The 14,631-nt window shown below is 38.6% G+C and overlaps 2 protein-coding genes across 5 annotated transcripts in view; one reads left to right on the forward strand and one right to left on the reverse strand.

The window, feature by feature from the left end:
- The window catches only part of LOC104815214 (25.3 kDa vesicle transport protein), an 8,417-nt gene extending 6,140 nt beyond the window's left edge, over positions 1–2,277 (forward strand). Inside the window, exons 2-6 of one of the 2 annotated variants that reach the window (XM_010543529.2) lie at positions 102–328; positions 593–753; positions 840–986; positions 1,141–1,217; positions 1,967–2,277. In XM_010543529.2, the coding sequence (XP_010541831.1) occupies positions 141–328; positions 593–753; positions 840–986; positions 1,141–1,217; positions 1,967–2,050 (657 nt within the window). In that variant the 5' untranslated portion in view covers positions 102–140 and the 3' untranslated portion in view covers positions 2,051–2,277. The remainder of the gene's footprint in view (positions 1–101; positions 329–592; positions 754–839; positions 987–1,140; positions 1,218–1,966) is intronic. The other variant, XM_010543530.2, reaches the window with a different exon arrangement.
- Positions 2,278–2,926: 649 nt separating this feature from the next.
- LOC104815215 lies at positions 2,927–10,657 on the reverse strand. 3 transcript variants are annotated; one of them, XM_010543532.1, is made up of 13 exons: positions 10,497–10,657; positions 9,697–10,115; positions 8,880–8,957; positions 7,892–8,049; positions 6,460–6,535; positions 5,980–6,047; positions 5,581–5,830; positions 5,399–5,491; positions 5,176–5,282; positions 5,040–5,093; positions 4,525–4,608; positions 3,982–4,145; positions 2,927–3,288 (listed from the first exon to the last, which is right to left on the reverse strand). In XM_010543532.1, the coding sequence occupies exons 2-13, from the start codon at positions 10,001–10,003 to the stop codon at positions 3,144–3,146; spliced, it is 1,584 nt and encodes a 527-aa protein (XP_010541834.1). In that variant the 5' UTR covers positions 10,004–10,115; positions 10,497–10,657; the 3' UTR covers positions 2,927–3,143. The 3 variants fall into 3 exon arrangements, with proteins under 3 accessions (XP_010541834.1, XP_010541833.1, XP_019058283.1); XM_010543531.1 differs by having other exon boundaries at positions 7,892–8,061; XM_019202738.1 differs by having other exon boundaries at positions 4,525–4,620; positions 7,892–8,061.
- Positions 10,658–14,631: the final 3,974 nt, after the last annotated feature.

The following is a 14,631-nucleotide window of genomic DNA, read 5'->3' on the forward strand; positions in this document are numbered from 1 at the left end:
CCCCCCCCCCCCCGATATTTCTACGATTAATTTGCTTGATATTAAAAACTCGCTTTTTGGTTAGTTGTCTAACTAATTTCCATGGGCGGAATTTATGATAGTGGCAGTGAGCTTATCGTTGGAAAAGAAATAAGGCAAAGATGGTGAAGATGACAATGATAGCCCGTGTTACTGATGGTCTGCCTCTGGCAGAAGGTTTGGATGATGGGCGTGACTTGCCAGATTCAGACATGTATAAGCAACAAGTCAAGGCTCTCTTTAAGAATCTCTCGAGAGGCCAAAATGAGGCTTCAAGGATGTCGATTGAAACCGGCCCTTATGTTTTCCAGTATCCTTAATCTAAGTTTTCTCATAATATACCAGGTTTATTCTCAAATCCAGAAGCTGTAGTACTGTTTTGGCATTTATTTATATTCAATATTCTATTTGCTAAACTTTCATGCTGCGATTGAAAAGTTTGGTTTATTCTTTCTAGTGTCTTATACTTATACATGGTATTGTGTATATATTTCTTTGTTATATTGTTTTACTTTTCATCATGACATTAAGATGGAGGATGCCATGTCCATGCTTCCTTGACTATGAAACTTAGTTACATCATAGAAGGACGTGTTTGCTACCTGACAATGTGTGATCGCTCTTATCCCAAGAAACTTGCCTTTCAATACTTGGAAGATCTCAAGAATGAATTTGAACGAGTAAATGGAGCTCACATTGAAACAGCCGCTCGACCATATGCCTTCATTAAATTTGGTAAAGATACATTGACCAATGTTGTCATCATCGTTGGAACATTCCTTTTGGATCTTCATTGTTTTTCCTGTCTTCATGTATTGCAGATACCTTTATACAGAAAACCAAGAAATTGTACCAAGACACTCGTACTCAACGGAATATTTCCAAGTTGAATGATGAACTTTATGAGGTCCATCAAATAATGACTCGGAATGTGCAAGAAGTGCTTGGGGTTGGGGAAAAGCTTGACCGTAAGATGCGTTCGCTTTGTTGTATTACGTTTTCTAATCTTATTTTTAGGAAAAAACCCTCATTTGACAAGAAAAAGAAACTGAACTAATCATTATGTGCTAGCGTCTGGATACCACGGTACTATCTTCTCTGCTTCTCTTTTCTTTGATGCAGAGGTTAGTCAGATGTCAAGCCGGTTAACGTCAGAATCTCGTATATACGCTGATAAGGCTAAAGATTTGAACCGCCAGGTCAGTTCCATCATCCTAAGGTTGACTCATTGCACTTTTATATTTATCAATATTGTTCTCTCGTGCTTTCTTAGTGTGTGATCCTTATGAAAGTTGACATATATTATGACCGTGAACTGTCTGCTGTTCAGAAACTTTATACGAATTGAAGGGTACTTTTATTGCACCCCTTAAACTGCAAATTGATCGTCTCGGACTATATCTTGTTACGATATGCAACTCAGTTGAGGCCGTTGCAACTTTGACAATTCTTTTCTGATTTATGGTATGTGTAATCAAGGCATACCTAATTATGGTATCACAAGTTTTCTTCAAGATTTGCTTCGACTTAAACGACCTCGCAAACCATATTCGGGTAGCCATATAAACCTAGAGATCAACAAACATGGTAGAGATTGACGTAAATCCTTCATCTGTGGTACGGTCTAACACGTCTACACCTCCGGTTACAATTTCTGTCTGATTCATCTGCTGATGTGTTGATGTACCAAAGACGATTTAGGTTTAGAGATTTTTCAAGACTTCAAATATCGTCATGTCATCATCTACATTGTTCATAAACCCTAAACCTGGTTTCGATTGTTTGCTGTCATCATGATCATGTCGTTACCTGTCTTTTGGTTATTGATGTACCAAAGATAATGTGGGTTCATAGATTTCTTTTTAAGACTTCAGTGTCATGTCATCATAAACCCAAAACCCTAAACGTGAATGTTGATTTTTTTTTTCTCTCATCGTGTCGGTACCAGGCTTTGATTCGGAAGTGGGCACCAGTTGCCATCGTTTTGGGGGTCGTCTTCCTCCTGTTCTGGGTCAAGACGAAGCTATGGTAAAGCAGACTTCTCTCCACGGACATGGATTCCGGCAGCTAAAATACTTAATCTTTTCGTTAAGAGTTCCATTTTTGTACAATCTTGCAATAACTTGGGAACACATTTTCAAGTTTATTACGGTAACTGAGGTATTATATGAAGGTTGGTAATAGTAGAATCATGAGTTCAACTCTCTCATGTTTATAATTGAACTACTGTCGTCATATTATATATTGCATTTCTTTCCACCATGTAACTTTGGATACTTCACACCACTTCGTTGTCTGAAGCTATTCAGATGTTTGTCGGATGTGTACTGAGGGGGAAAAAAAAACTCGATTTCGGTTCAGTTATTTGGTGAGGTGAGATCGAGTTTTGCGAGGATATTTGAAATTACACAAATGCCCTTCAGTTACCTATATTTATGAAGTCGTTGCTGTTTTTATAAACTCACATTGTTGTTTCTTCTATCACTCTTGAGTTGTCTCTCGTCGTCGCGTCATGCACCCCCACATACTCGAGTAGTTGGAGTACCACACAGCTCGGATATTCGAAATCCATGGATTGGGGAGTCGGGTTCCGAATCCTAAAGCCCGAACCATTCAGTTTCAAATTCTTGGGTCCACTCACCCCTACTCTGGAGCATCAAATTTGAGATCACAAGAAACGTTTGAACCTTATACAATAGTCATTTTATCCTCTAAATAGTGTTTATGCAACCTCCACATCCAAGGCACCGATGAACATGGTAGAGGATTCTCTTGAGAGCGAAAAATTGATGAACGGACACTTTTGCATTAATATGTTATAATTTCGAATGCTGATGGTTATAAATGAAAATTTAAAATAGTGTATTATTATGTTAAAATTAAAATTCATGTGTTAATTTGTAGATGATAATTTTTAATGGGTTTATATATGGTTTTTATTTCATAACACAGCGAGTTTTTGAAGAAAAAAAAACACTGGAAAACAATATATGTATTCAAATGCTGAAGTAACCGAAACAAAAAAAAGAAAGAAAAAGAAGGATAGTAAAATGAGATGAAATAAACTGACCAGGGAACGAAGCGTAATGGATAAGAGCGCTGTGTAGAGATGAACCGCGATTAGGCTAACGAATCCACGAAGGCTCCAGACTGAAGAGCTTATCGCTCCGGTTGTGAGCAACCGATGTTCGCGGCGGTGGGGCGTGAACTGTGATCGGAAGTACCCATTCGCTTCTGTCTCGTTCCTCAATTAGCAACGGATGTTCATACCTGACACGTACAAAGAACGAGGGATTACGACCCGAGGTTCAACGATTTTGGAACCCGGGATTGAGATCGGACAGTTCTCATCAGATTCCTGATGCGAATCCCGTTGAACAATGTGGGCATGGGCACCCAAAATGGCAAGTACAAGCACCCGGCCAACCCATGAATCGGGAATTCGAAATCTTGGATACTTGTCCATTGGCGGAACAAGTATAGATCTGTCAGCAGCGAGAACCCAGCATTTGGATTTTGGCCGGCGAATACCCGAGTCAGGGGGGGTAAGAGAGACCGAGGGGGCTGAGGGCGAGGGAGACGGAGTCGCAGAGATTAAGGGTTTGTTTTTAAAATAAAGATTAGGGATTAGGGTTTTTTAATCTTCGTGTTGAGCCGAGGTCGAAGGGCAAAGGAAGCGACAATTTAGGGTTTTGGTTCGCTCTTATCTCACGCCGCCTTGCCGCTAGCCCTCTAGCATTGCCCCCCTCGGCTTGCTGCCTCACCCTTTTGCCCTGTCACCTCGTCGCTCACCCTTGCTGACAGGGTACCCGATGGATCCCAAGCCCTCGTCGCAGTACCAAACTCTTACAAAACCGAGGTCGGTAGTCCGGCAGAGAAACCCTTCGGACTAGACCAAGATTGGGTACAACGAAAAATTCAGATACCAACCCGAGACACCCCTGATGAACTTTGCAGTCATACCTGCTCAAGTCGACATTCTTCGGGGTGGTTAAGAACTCAAACCGTAAGATCCATTGCACGGAAACATGAGGTGTAGAGAACGACATTGGACCATCCATCGGAATCGAGAAAAGAAAGCTGGTTTGCACAAGATCAGCTACCACCTCGTGATGATCGCTTTGGACCTATGCAAAAAAATGAAACAGAATAACACAGTATGGGTAAGGTACATTCGATTTTCACAAAACCCGTTACACAAATTTCGTGGTCACAGGGACAAGAGCATTCCAGAACATATTGCTACTTTTCGAGTTCGAGCCGAAACAAAAGAACCTGTCAAGACAGCTTTGAGAACAGAAATCTATCTTGTCAGATGCAGGATTGAACAGAGTTTACAGCAAAACAAAACGAATTCTGATAACTGAGTTTTTAAATAATTGAGCTTGTTCGAGAGCTCGGAATAGCATTAGAAAATTTACTTTCAGGGAACCTGTTGTTTTATTTAAATTTGGCTTCAATCACCAAATTCCATCATACATACTATCAAATTTACTAAATCATTACCTTAGTAAGCGTTGGAGAATTTCTCCGAGATGGATGAACAAAACGCCGATTTATTGTCTCTGAAGTTTCCAGCGTTACCGAGACCTGTGATAAGTACTACAGAGTGGTTAGAGGCAAAGGTAACCAGCTATTGTGGTGTTTGTTTGTTTAGATAGCATATATGTGTTGACATTTGTTTGGTTGTTTTGTTAGTTGTTTCGTTATGATTGGTAGTAGTTAGATGATTCTGTTAGGAGGGAATTGTATAAAGAAAGGAGGAGGGGGTTGAAAGAGGATTAGGTATTTTCTGATTGAGAACTGGGTGGGAAAGAGAGTAGGGGCCTCTCTCTAATCAAAGCTATCGGAAATGTATATGGTTTGGGTGATCAATAAAGCTGCTGGAGTTACTCTAAGGAGCTGATTGAGAAGTCAAACCTTAACAACCTGTGAACCAAATTTTGGCAACTGAATTCAACAAGTCCTCAGAGTAAGTATCATAACTCAAATTTGCACCAAGAACTTTCATTTCATTTTACCTCGAGGCATCTCCTGGCTCCTTCTTCATGGAAGAAAGTAAGAGTTCCACCTATCTGTTATAGATACAATTCGAAAATAATTATTAGATGCGGATAATATTTGGAAGAATAGGAAATAATACGAAACTACTATTACCGAATCACTGAAGTAATAAGTAGAGTCAGCATTCTTAGGGGAAAATTTAAGGAGGATTTGATCATCCATCCTTATATTGTACGACCTTCCTCGTGTAAATCCTTCTGCTGCAGAAAAAAACTCGCACGAATAAGTCGATGATCGAGAAAACACCAGCCGAAGCAAAGACTACAACATGCTAAAATGTATAGCATATTAGAAGTGAACTGGAGTAAGAAATTACAAGGAACTAGTTCGCCAGCTCCTGCAGTATCAGTCTGATTTGGTTGCTGGTTCGGGATCACGTGATTTGATGACTTGTTTGGCGAAAAACCGTCTGGTGCAAACAATAAACTGTATCTTCAGAAATCTCTTACCTAATCACAACCTGAGAAATTAGCGCTTGTATGAAAATTAATCACCCACCAGCTCCGGAATCATACAGCACTTCAGCAACTGATAACTGAGAAAGTGTTAACTTTGGAGATGAACGACCACGTTCTTCAATATATGATGCATCTTTCATTGATAATCGTGGTCCAGATTGCAAAGAAAGTGAACTGCCAAAGGTCCTGTGTAAATTCCCTTTTTCGGGATAAGAAGAAACAGACATCATCTCATCCCGTGAGCTGTCGTATCCATCTTCACCACTATCATATGCCTCATTAGCTCTAGCCTGCATACAAGGACATTCAGTCGGTTGTTCACGCTCCAACCAGCATGAAAATGAAATCTATACAGCTATAAAAAGCTCTAACAATCTATCGTATGCAAGACTAATAGTAAAGAGAACATAAAAACGGTGAGTAATGAGGTCGGTATTACCCATTCCGAGTCTCCATCCATCTCTTTCCAATATATTTCTGTTTGGATGGTACTGGTTGGAACAATCCCTGAAAGAAGAGGTAAGAATGTAGATTTGACGCACTAATATTCTTGGGTGCAGATATATCAGATCGATTTTTAAAAAAAAGGGAGAGGAACTTGTATAGGGTAGGAGGTAGAGTTGTATTTCACCGGATAAGTTGTTCCTACATCTAGTCACGAAACAAAAGATTATTATAAATCCAGATGCAACTCATATCTCGACCCATTTACTCATCGTCGGGTCAGCACAACTTGTGAGATAGTTTGAATGATTTACTTAGCCAAAAGGGTCTGTCAGTCTGTAAACCAACTTTCAAAAATAAAGAAAAATATGCTTTTCCGTTTTAAAACACTTACTGTGACTCATCGTTTTGGGTACACAGAATTCGATCCTTAAATTTCAGATTTCTCCATCCAAAAATTAAGACAATAACTTACCATCATTTTGACTTTCCTCTAATAGCAAACCATTGTTCTTCTGAATTATCCAAACTTGTATAGGGATGCGAGTCTCCTGTAGGTAAATGAAAAAAGGAGTATTGATGTCAAAATTCTGTCAACAACACATAAATCAGAAAACACAACTGTGAAACCCATACGAGGCAACAGAGAAAAAAATCCCAAACCTACGCCAACAATCATTTGCACAGAAATAAAATACTCCACCTACAATAAAAATCATCTGATCCAACTTTCGGGACCAAAATACCAAAAAGCACAAATTTTGCATATCGTTAATACAATTTTAAGAATAACACACTAGAGCACAGCGACAAGAACCACGTATAACAAATTCACCAAGGAAACAAACTCCAACTCCATGTCCCAATGAAATGCAAGCAACGGACATTTAAACTAAGCTACAGTTCAATCCCCCTTGTTTCGGCAGAAATCTGAGAACATCTGCATCCTATCACCTTAGAGAAGCATCAAGCAAGCTGATTTAAGAATTCATCAATTTAAGTTGAGTGATTCTCAGTTAAGATCAAAAGCATAGCCGTACTGTATTGATGTAAAAGTCTCTCAAAAACAAGATGGAAGCATTATATTCTGGAACGTCCCCATGTTCTCCCCAGAGCAATGTAACACCAGAACACTAATACCCAGAAACACTAACATCCCTAGATTGCTTGCTTTTCTGCTATATAGCTGCCCATCTCAGTAGCTACTTAAACAGCTTTTCCCCCCAATCTAACAGATTCATCACAATGAATGTTACAGGAACCAGAATAACCCGCATGACAGCACAAGTCAACTGATAGGAGAGGTCTAACATTCTCTTATTGAGTTTTAAAGCCTTAACCAAGCTAGAATCCAGGAAGTAACCTAGGTTGGTATTTCAAGAACCATAAGAAATCTCAGAACCTTACAGCCTCTTTAATAAACTTATGTCCAATATATTTTTAGATTCCAACTTATATCTTTTCCTCGCAGCAGAATTAGAAATAGACTACTCCCTTATGGTGATCAAAGTGAACTATACACAAAGCATTGGCAACAAAATATGAATTGCACAAACGCTTTTGACGAGTCAAATTTCAGGTCATTGTAGTTGACCGAGACGGAGATCCACCTTTAAAGATCAACTAAGTGGAATGAAATAAGGAGGCGACCCATTTATGAAGCAGGAAATAATGTCAAGATAACAGATCAATTCTTGTCCAACAAAAGGGAAATAAGGCAATTAAGGGATCCTTTGTATATAGTTAGACACCCTATTGAAGCCATTGGAATAAAATAAAATCACACGGAGGACATAAGCAACTTCACATAAACATCCGTGCGAAAAGATTTGATTCAAGTCGAAGTACAGCTAATAATCCATTCATCCAAAAAGTAAAGACAACAATGACAAGTTAAGTACACTAACCACTTCAGTGAAATCTTTTCTCGAATCTTTGTAGCTATCACTACTCTCTAGCATCAGCCATCTGCCACATAATGTAGTCCTAATGTAGTAAAGATAACGGATAGTAGCACCCTTATAAGAAGGCGGTATAATGTCCGGGAGAACAGCTCGAACCATAACTGTAAAAGGATCTATTATACAGTCAGTCAATCTGAATAAAAATTATAAATAGTAAAGTGAGATGCATTCCACAAAGCCTCATCTATCATGTTACAAACCCATACGTTGATAATCGACAGAAAACTCACACAACAAACTCACTGAAGAAAACATTTATGTGCAACAATTGCAATCAACCCATTGAGTGCATCCCAGTTGTCTGGATTACTATACATAGGGATGAGTAAACAACCATATAAAAAAATTAAAAATATCTAGATTTTATTAATTCATTCCTTTACGACGACTATTTTTGCTCACATTCTGGGATACAAACCAATTTCAGAGGTACCAGAAATCTGCAGCCAATTTTTTTGTAGCCAATTTTTTTTATCATGTTTTTATTCCTGTTCCATCAAACTCTGGTCTGGTGTGGTTAGGTTAACACATCCTCTAGATTAAAAAAATATAAAGGAGTATAGCTGCCAAAACATTCTCTCCAAAGCGTGCAGATGAGATTCAAAACTCCACCATTTTAGACATTTAGAAATCATTCAATTCCATCCACAATCATGCAATTACAATTGATTTTTGTTTATGAAGATCTACCTACTTCCAGCACATGCAATATTAGCTCCACAAGATGATTAAATCAGACAACTGCGTTACTGATGCATAAAAGGCCCCTTCCAAGCAACTACTAGTACACCAAGAACAAACCATTAAAAATTTGACTAGAAGGAGTTTATGCTTGACCTTTAAGTTTTACATAACACATCCCCGTGCTAAGTACCATGTTTGTATGCAATAATTCATATATTGATAAAAAAAAAGGAATAGACAAGATTACATGTCTTTTTGGAACCGGAAGACAGGAGTTGATTTGAAGTTATGGATGGTGTTGAGCTGTCCAGGAAGATATGTTCACCTGAAATTCTCCAACAAAAAAGTTTTCAGCATACATTTACGCCCTTGTGGTCGGACCCTTCCCTAGACCCTCACTCACCGGGATGCTTTGTGCACCGGGCTGCCTTTTATATTAGTATAAGGGTAGAAGTACATTGCATAGAAACTAGTTCTCTTCTGTTCTCTTGTCATGAACTTAACCTAAAAAGAAGCATTGCAGTTTCTAATATAGAGGTAATCTAAGTAATGCCCCAGTAGATTTCCTCTAATTACAAACAATTTTGATGAATGCTAGAAAGGTGGCAGTGAACATGACAAGTTGAACACAACAAAAACATAAACTGTATAGCACATAATATATGTACAGGAAGATACTTGAAGACTGAAAAACCCATTGTTTCGAAGTTAAAATTGACAAAAAAACAGAGAGCACATAATTCCTATTCTCATTCATCTCACGTATCCTCTTCAATGCTTTCATTTTCGACGTAACACAGCATTAAATGTTGATCCAAATGGCCACTCAAAAAGAGTCGATGTGTGTGTGTGTGTGAGAGAGAGAGAGAGAGAACATAAAATGACACTTCAAAAGGCACGAAATCATCCATTAACCTCCAAATAGCAGCCATGTCATAACCTTAAACCAGTTTGTTTAGAGCCTCTAAATTGCAACATTTTACTTTTGTTCCCAAGTACAACTGAGAAAACCAGCCAACAGAACAAATAACAAAACCATCAGTAAGGAAATTATCTATAAATACCTCTCCGTCCTTTGGATCCCGGCAGTGGCTTCTGAGTAGAAAACCACTGAACGTCCAACTTCTCTACTCCTTTCAGCTCAAAACTAAGCCTTTCAACCAAAAATGAAGGCATCAACCTGTTTTCATGATTCCTTGCCAAAGAATTGCCCACCTCAATGGTAACAAATACTGAATCTCCCGGCCTATAAACATCTTTATCTGTTTCCAAGCTAAGAGTTGGTTTTAGCTTGCTTCCAGAACTATCAAATGAATCATTAACTTTGTGGGAACTACTGGTGCTAAAAAACGAAAACCCTGATGGCACCATTGCTTCATCAGTTGTCCTTCTCAACAACTTCAATTATTCATCCAGATTAACATAGAAAATCACAGAAGCCGACATAAGCACGCTTCTAGAAAATTTCAACCAGTCCTAAAACCTGCCAAATAGACGGAAGGAGATTTCAGAACCAGATCAGATAAGAGCTGCTCCTAAAAATTCGTAGGAAATGGTCCAGGCAAACTAAAACAGGTGAAATCAAACCCAAATCCATCGTCCGAATTGCAAATTCTCCAACACCATTTTTGCTTTCAATGAACACAACAGTTCGTATTTCTCTCTTCTATTTTTCCCGGGAATCAAACACAAATCAGGTACACTAAACCAAGATTAGCAATCGGAATTTTAACGAGAACTCAGATCTCAAGAATATACAAAATGACAAAGACGCGAATCGTGCAGATCAGAGGACCGATGTAAGATTCAGTTCAAATAACAAAAGCCAAACTGCGATCACAATCTGATTGACAGAGAGACTGACCTTCTTCCTTCTCCGGAGACACGGAGACCGACACCGTAGAAGCCGGAGAATATCGGTACGGCAGCGACGTAGAGGTCACCGGCGACGAAGCGAGCAAAAATGTCTGAAAGCTAAAAGGTCGAGTAATTGCGGGTTAGATTTCTACGTTAACCGGGACGATTAACCCCACACCGGGTTTAGATTGTTAAATGACCACGTTGTCCTCGAGTGGGCTGGCCGCGCATTACATAATGGAAAATTAATTTTTATAATGTCATTCCAAGATTTATACACACTAAAACTTACAAAATTCCATTTTTCTACAAAACAAATCTATAGGATTTTAGATTTTTTGTGATTCAATTCGTTATTTGCGTTTGATAAAATGTGAAAATTTGATAATAAGATCCATTTTATCATAAAAAAATTATATTTTTTTTTTGTTCAATGTGAATGTATATTTAACAAAAATTAGAGATTAGACAGCAATGACATTTATAAACTTTTATAACAAAGAATTTCCATCACTAAGTGGTCAATATAAAGAGGATATTACATGAATAATGATCAACGATCAATCTAAATTAGTCGAGTTTTGGCACATAAAGAAGTATCAATTCTTCAATAGTGAGCATGTTCTTCCATGGTACTGCAATCTGATAGAGAGCATAACGTTTCGCACCATCTTATCGAGTTTTCATCTGATCATCTCCGCGAAATTCGACTCATTCTTGAATATGCGGTTGTTCCTCTCCTGCCAAATAATGTGTATTGTCGCCTGAAAGAGGAGCTTAGCAATGGTTAGTCGATCCATTGTTATGTTGTGTGACTTGTCCTTGATCCAGCAATGTACGCATTCATCCTCGTCGGCGGGTCTGGCCAGCACCTCTCCGCAAAGACATACCATAGCGCAGCACTATAGGAACAGTGTAGGAAAAGGTGTTGGTGAGTGAGTTTCTTCAGCATTCCCCCAAATGCAGCATGTTGGGTCGACATTCATTCCCCATCGTAGAAGCCTGTCCCGTGTCGGCAATCTTTCTTGAAGAACCGGCCACAATAGTAAAGAGTCTCAAGATACAGATTCTCTAAACCAAATCACCGAATATCATGGCACTCGTTCCTGCGATGACCTAAGTTGCCACCATGTCTTCGCATTTGAGAAATCCAGTTTGTATTTATTGCTACCTTGCTTTCACAATGGTTTGTCTGCACCTTTGTCATCCGTTGGTAACTCTCTGTCCACCAACTGCAAGTGGATGCTTTGGATAGCATCCGTCCGTGCACCAGGAAACCGCCATGAAGATCTGCCACCACATCTCGAACTGTAGCTTGTCTAGGTATACGCATCAGTCTCGGGCCAAACTCTCCGGTAAGGTTGATGAAGGGGCCAAGGTCTATCCAGTCATCCAGCCAAAAGTGAGTATTTTTTCTGTCATTAACCTGCATCTTAATGAATTTCTGGGCCTCGTCTTTTATTCCCAACAACTTCCTAAAATTCCACGATATACTCGAGCTCAACTTCAAATCCCAAAAGTTTTTAGAGAAAATTTGCATAAATATACAAAAAAAAAACGTCTTTGCATTCTATACTTCTACTATTGTAATCTTTGTATTCTATACTTTTTTAAGTTAAAATGACCATCATACCCTTCTATATTATTATAACCGGCAGATTTCTTGTATTTATAAAAAAACACTTGCATGAATTTGGTTTTCCTCCACATACATGAAAAAACACTTATATGGATTTTGTTTTATTATATAAATATAGAAAAGCACTTGTATGAGTTTCGTGAAAAAATACTTGCAAGTTAGCAGGTGCAACAAGTGCTGTAGTTGACCTACCGCAAGCCGTAAGTGCAAAAGATGACCTGCCACAGGCCGCAAGTCATCTGGAAGACCGTAAGTCATCTGCCGTAGGCTGTAGATCATTTACTGCAGAACGTAGGTCATTTTTCACAGACAACAGGTCATCTTCTACAGTTTTCTTTTACAGACATTTCATCAAACACCTTATGTGCATACAAAAAAATGATTAGAATATCACAGAAAAAGAAATCAACCAGAAGAATATTTGAATAGATTAAACAAACTGTAAAAAATAGAGGAGATGGAAAAAATGTTGGAGAAAAAGTAAGATCAAATAGCAAAACGTTCTGATTTCTAAAAGATAGATTGTCACAAAAATACTTGCATGAATTTCGTTTTCCTCCGCATACATGAAAAAACACTTATATAGATTTTGTTTTCTTATATAAGTATAGAAAAACACTTGCATGGATTTCGTGAAAAAACACTTGCAGGTTAGCACGTGCGATAAGTACCATAGGTGACCTACCGCAAGTCGTAGGTGTCGAAGATGACCTGTCGTGGTCAGCAGATCATCTGGCAGACCGCAAGTCATCTGCCATAGGCTATAGGTCATTTACCGCAGAGCATAGGTCATTTTTCACAAACGGCAGGTCATCTTCTACAGTTTTCTTTTACATAAATTTCATCAAACACCTTATGTGCATACAAAAAAGGGTAAAACCCCTAAAAAACCTCCAACTTGAAAAAAATATATACAAATAAACCTTCAACTTGAAAAACTGTAATTCAATCCCCGAACTTGTAACTTGTCACTGAATAAAACCTCGAACTTGCAAATTATTGCTCTAATAAACCTTTGACCGGTTTGACCACAATTTCAGACGATCGGAAATCTATGTATTAACGGATTGCTGATGTCACCTTATACACGTTATCAATTTTAATTTAAAAAATGATATCAGCAATTCGTCAATACGTGGATTTCCGATCGTTTGAAATTGTGGTCAAACCGGTTAAAGGTTTATTAGAACAATAATTTGTAAGTTCGAGGTTTTATTCAGTGACAAGTTACAAGTTCGGGGATTGAATGACAGTTTTTCAAGTTGAAGGTTTATTTGTATATATTTTTGCAAGTTGGAGGTTTTTTAGGTGTTTTACCCTACAAAAAATGATTAGAATATCATAGAAAAAGAAATCAACCAGAAGAGTATTTGAATAGATTACATAAACTGTAAGAAATAGATGAGATAGAGAAATTGTTGGACAAAAAATAAGATCAAATAACAAAACGTTCCGATTTCTAAAAGATAGTTGTGAGGAAATCACAATCGTAATTATCTGGTCGTAGTCGTAGTATTATGGTCGTAGTGAAATTACAGTCGTATTTATATGGTCGTAGTCGTATGTATATGGTCGTAGTGAAACCACAATCGTAATTATCTGGTCGTAATCGTAGTTATATGGTCGTAGTGAGTCGTAATCGTAGTTATATGGTCATAATGAAACCATAGTCGTAATTATCTGGTCGTAGTCATAGTTATATAGTCGTAGTGAATCGTAGTCGTAGTTATATAGTCATAATAAAATCACAGTCGTAATTCTCTTGTCGTAGTAAGTCGTAGTCGTAGTTATATGGTCGTAGTGAGTCGTAGTCGTAGTTATATGGTCGTAGTGAAATCACAGTCGCAGGCCACAAGTTCGCAGTTCGCATGTCCGCATGTCTGCATGTCAGCATGTCCGCATGTCCGCATGCCAGATCATGTTGGGTTTCCTGGGATCTCATGAGCGAATCCTATTCCTAAGAGATCGATTCTAGGGTTTGCGCAGCGGAAGTAAAACAAAAATTTTTATAGAACCCTAGAACCATGCTTCTAATGAATCGTAGAAACGTTAGAACGCTTACCTCAATCGATCCGGGGCCTGTATCAACTGAAGAATTCGTCCGATCACTTAGGGAGGAAGATTACCTCGCCCTCTACACGTATCCACACCTCGGGATGGATTCCAACGATTGGAACTTGTCTGCTAGGACTAGAATCTCTATTCGGTTTTTCGCACTTCGAGAAAAACGAGACTTAGAACTTGTTGAGCTTTTTGGATCTCACCAAAAACTCTCCAAGAACACCAAAAGTCGGCTGCTAAAAGTCTCTCCATGATTAGGGTTCTAATCTCTTTCTTATAAAGTGATTTAACCCTAATTTCGGTTTAATTTTCGGAAAACTGGAACCTGGAACGGACGGTCCGGAATTGCACGTGGACCGTCCGTTCCAGTAAGGTAGAACGGACGGTCTACGTTTAGTGCGGACCGTCCGTTCTATCCTATAGAACGGACGGTCTGCGTGTT

The sequence above is a fragment of the Tarenaya hassleriana genome, unplaced genomic scaffold (assembly GCF_000463585.1).
Source record: "Tarenaya hassleriana unplaced genomic scaffold, ASM46358v1 Cleome23, whole genome shotgun sequence".
In the NCBI taxonomy this organism is placed as follows: domain Eukaryota; kingdom Viridiplantae; phylum Streptophyta; class Magnoliopsida; order Brassicales; family Cleomaceae; genus Tarenaya; species Tarenaya hassleriana.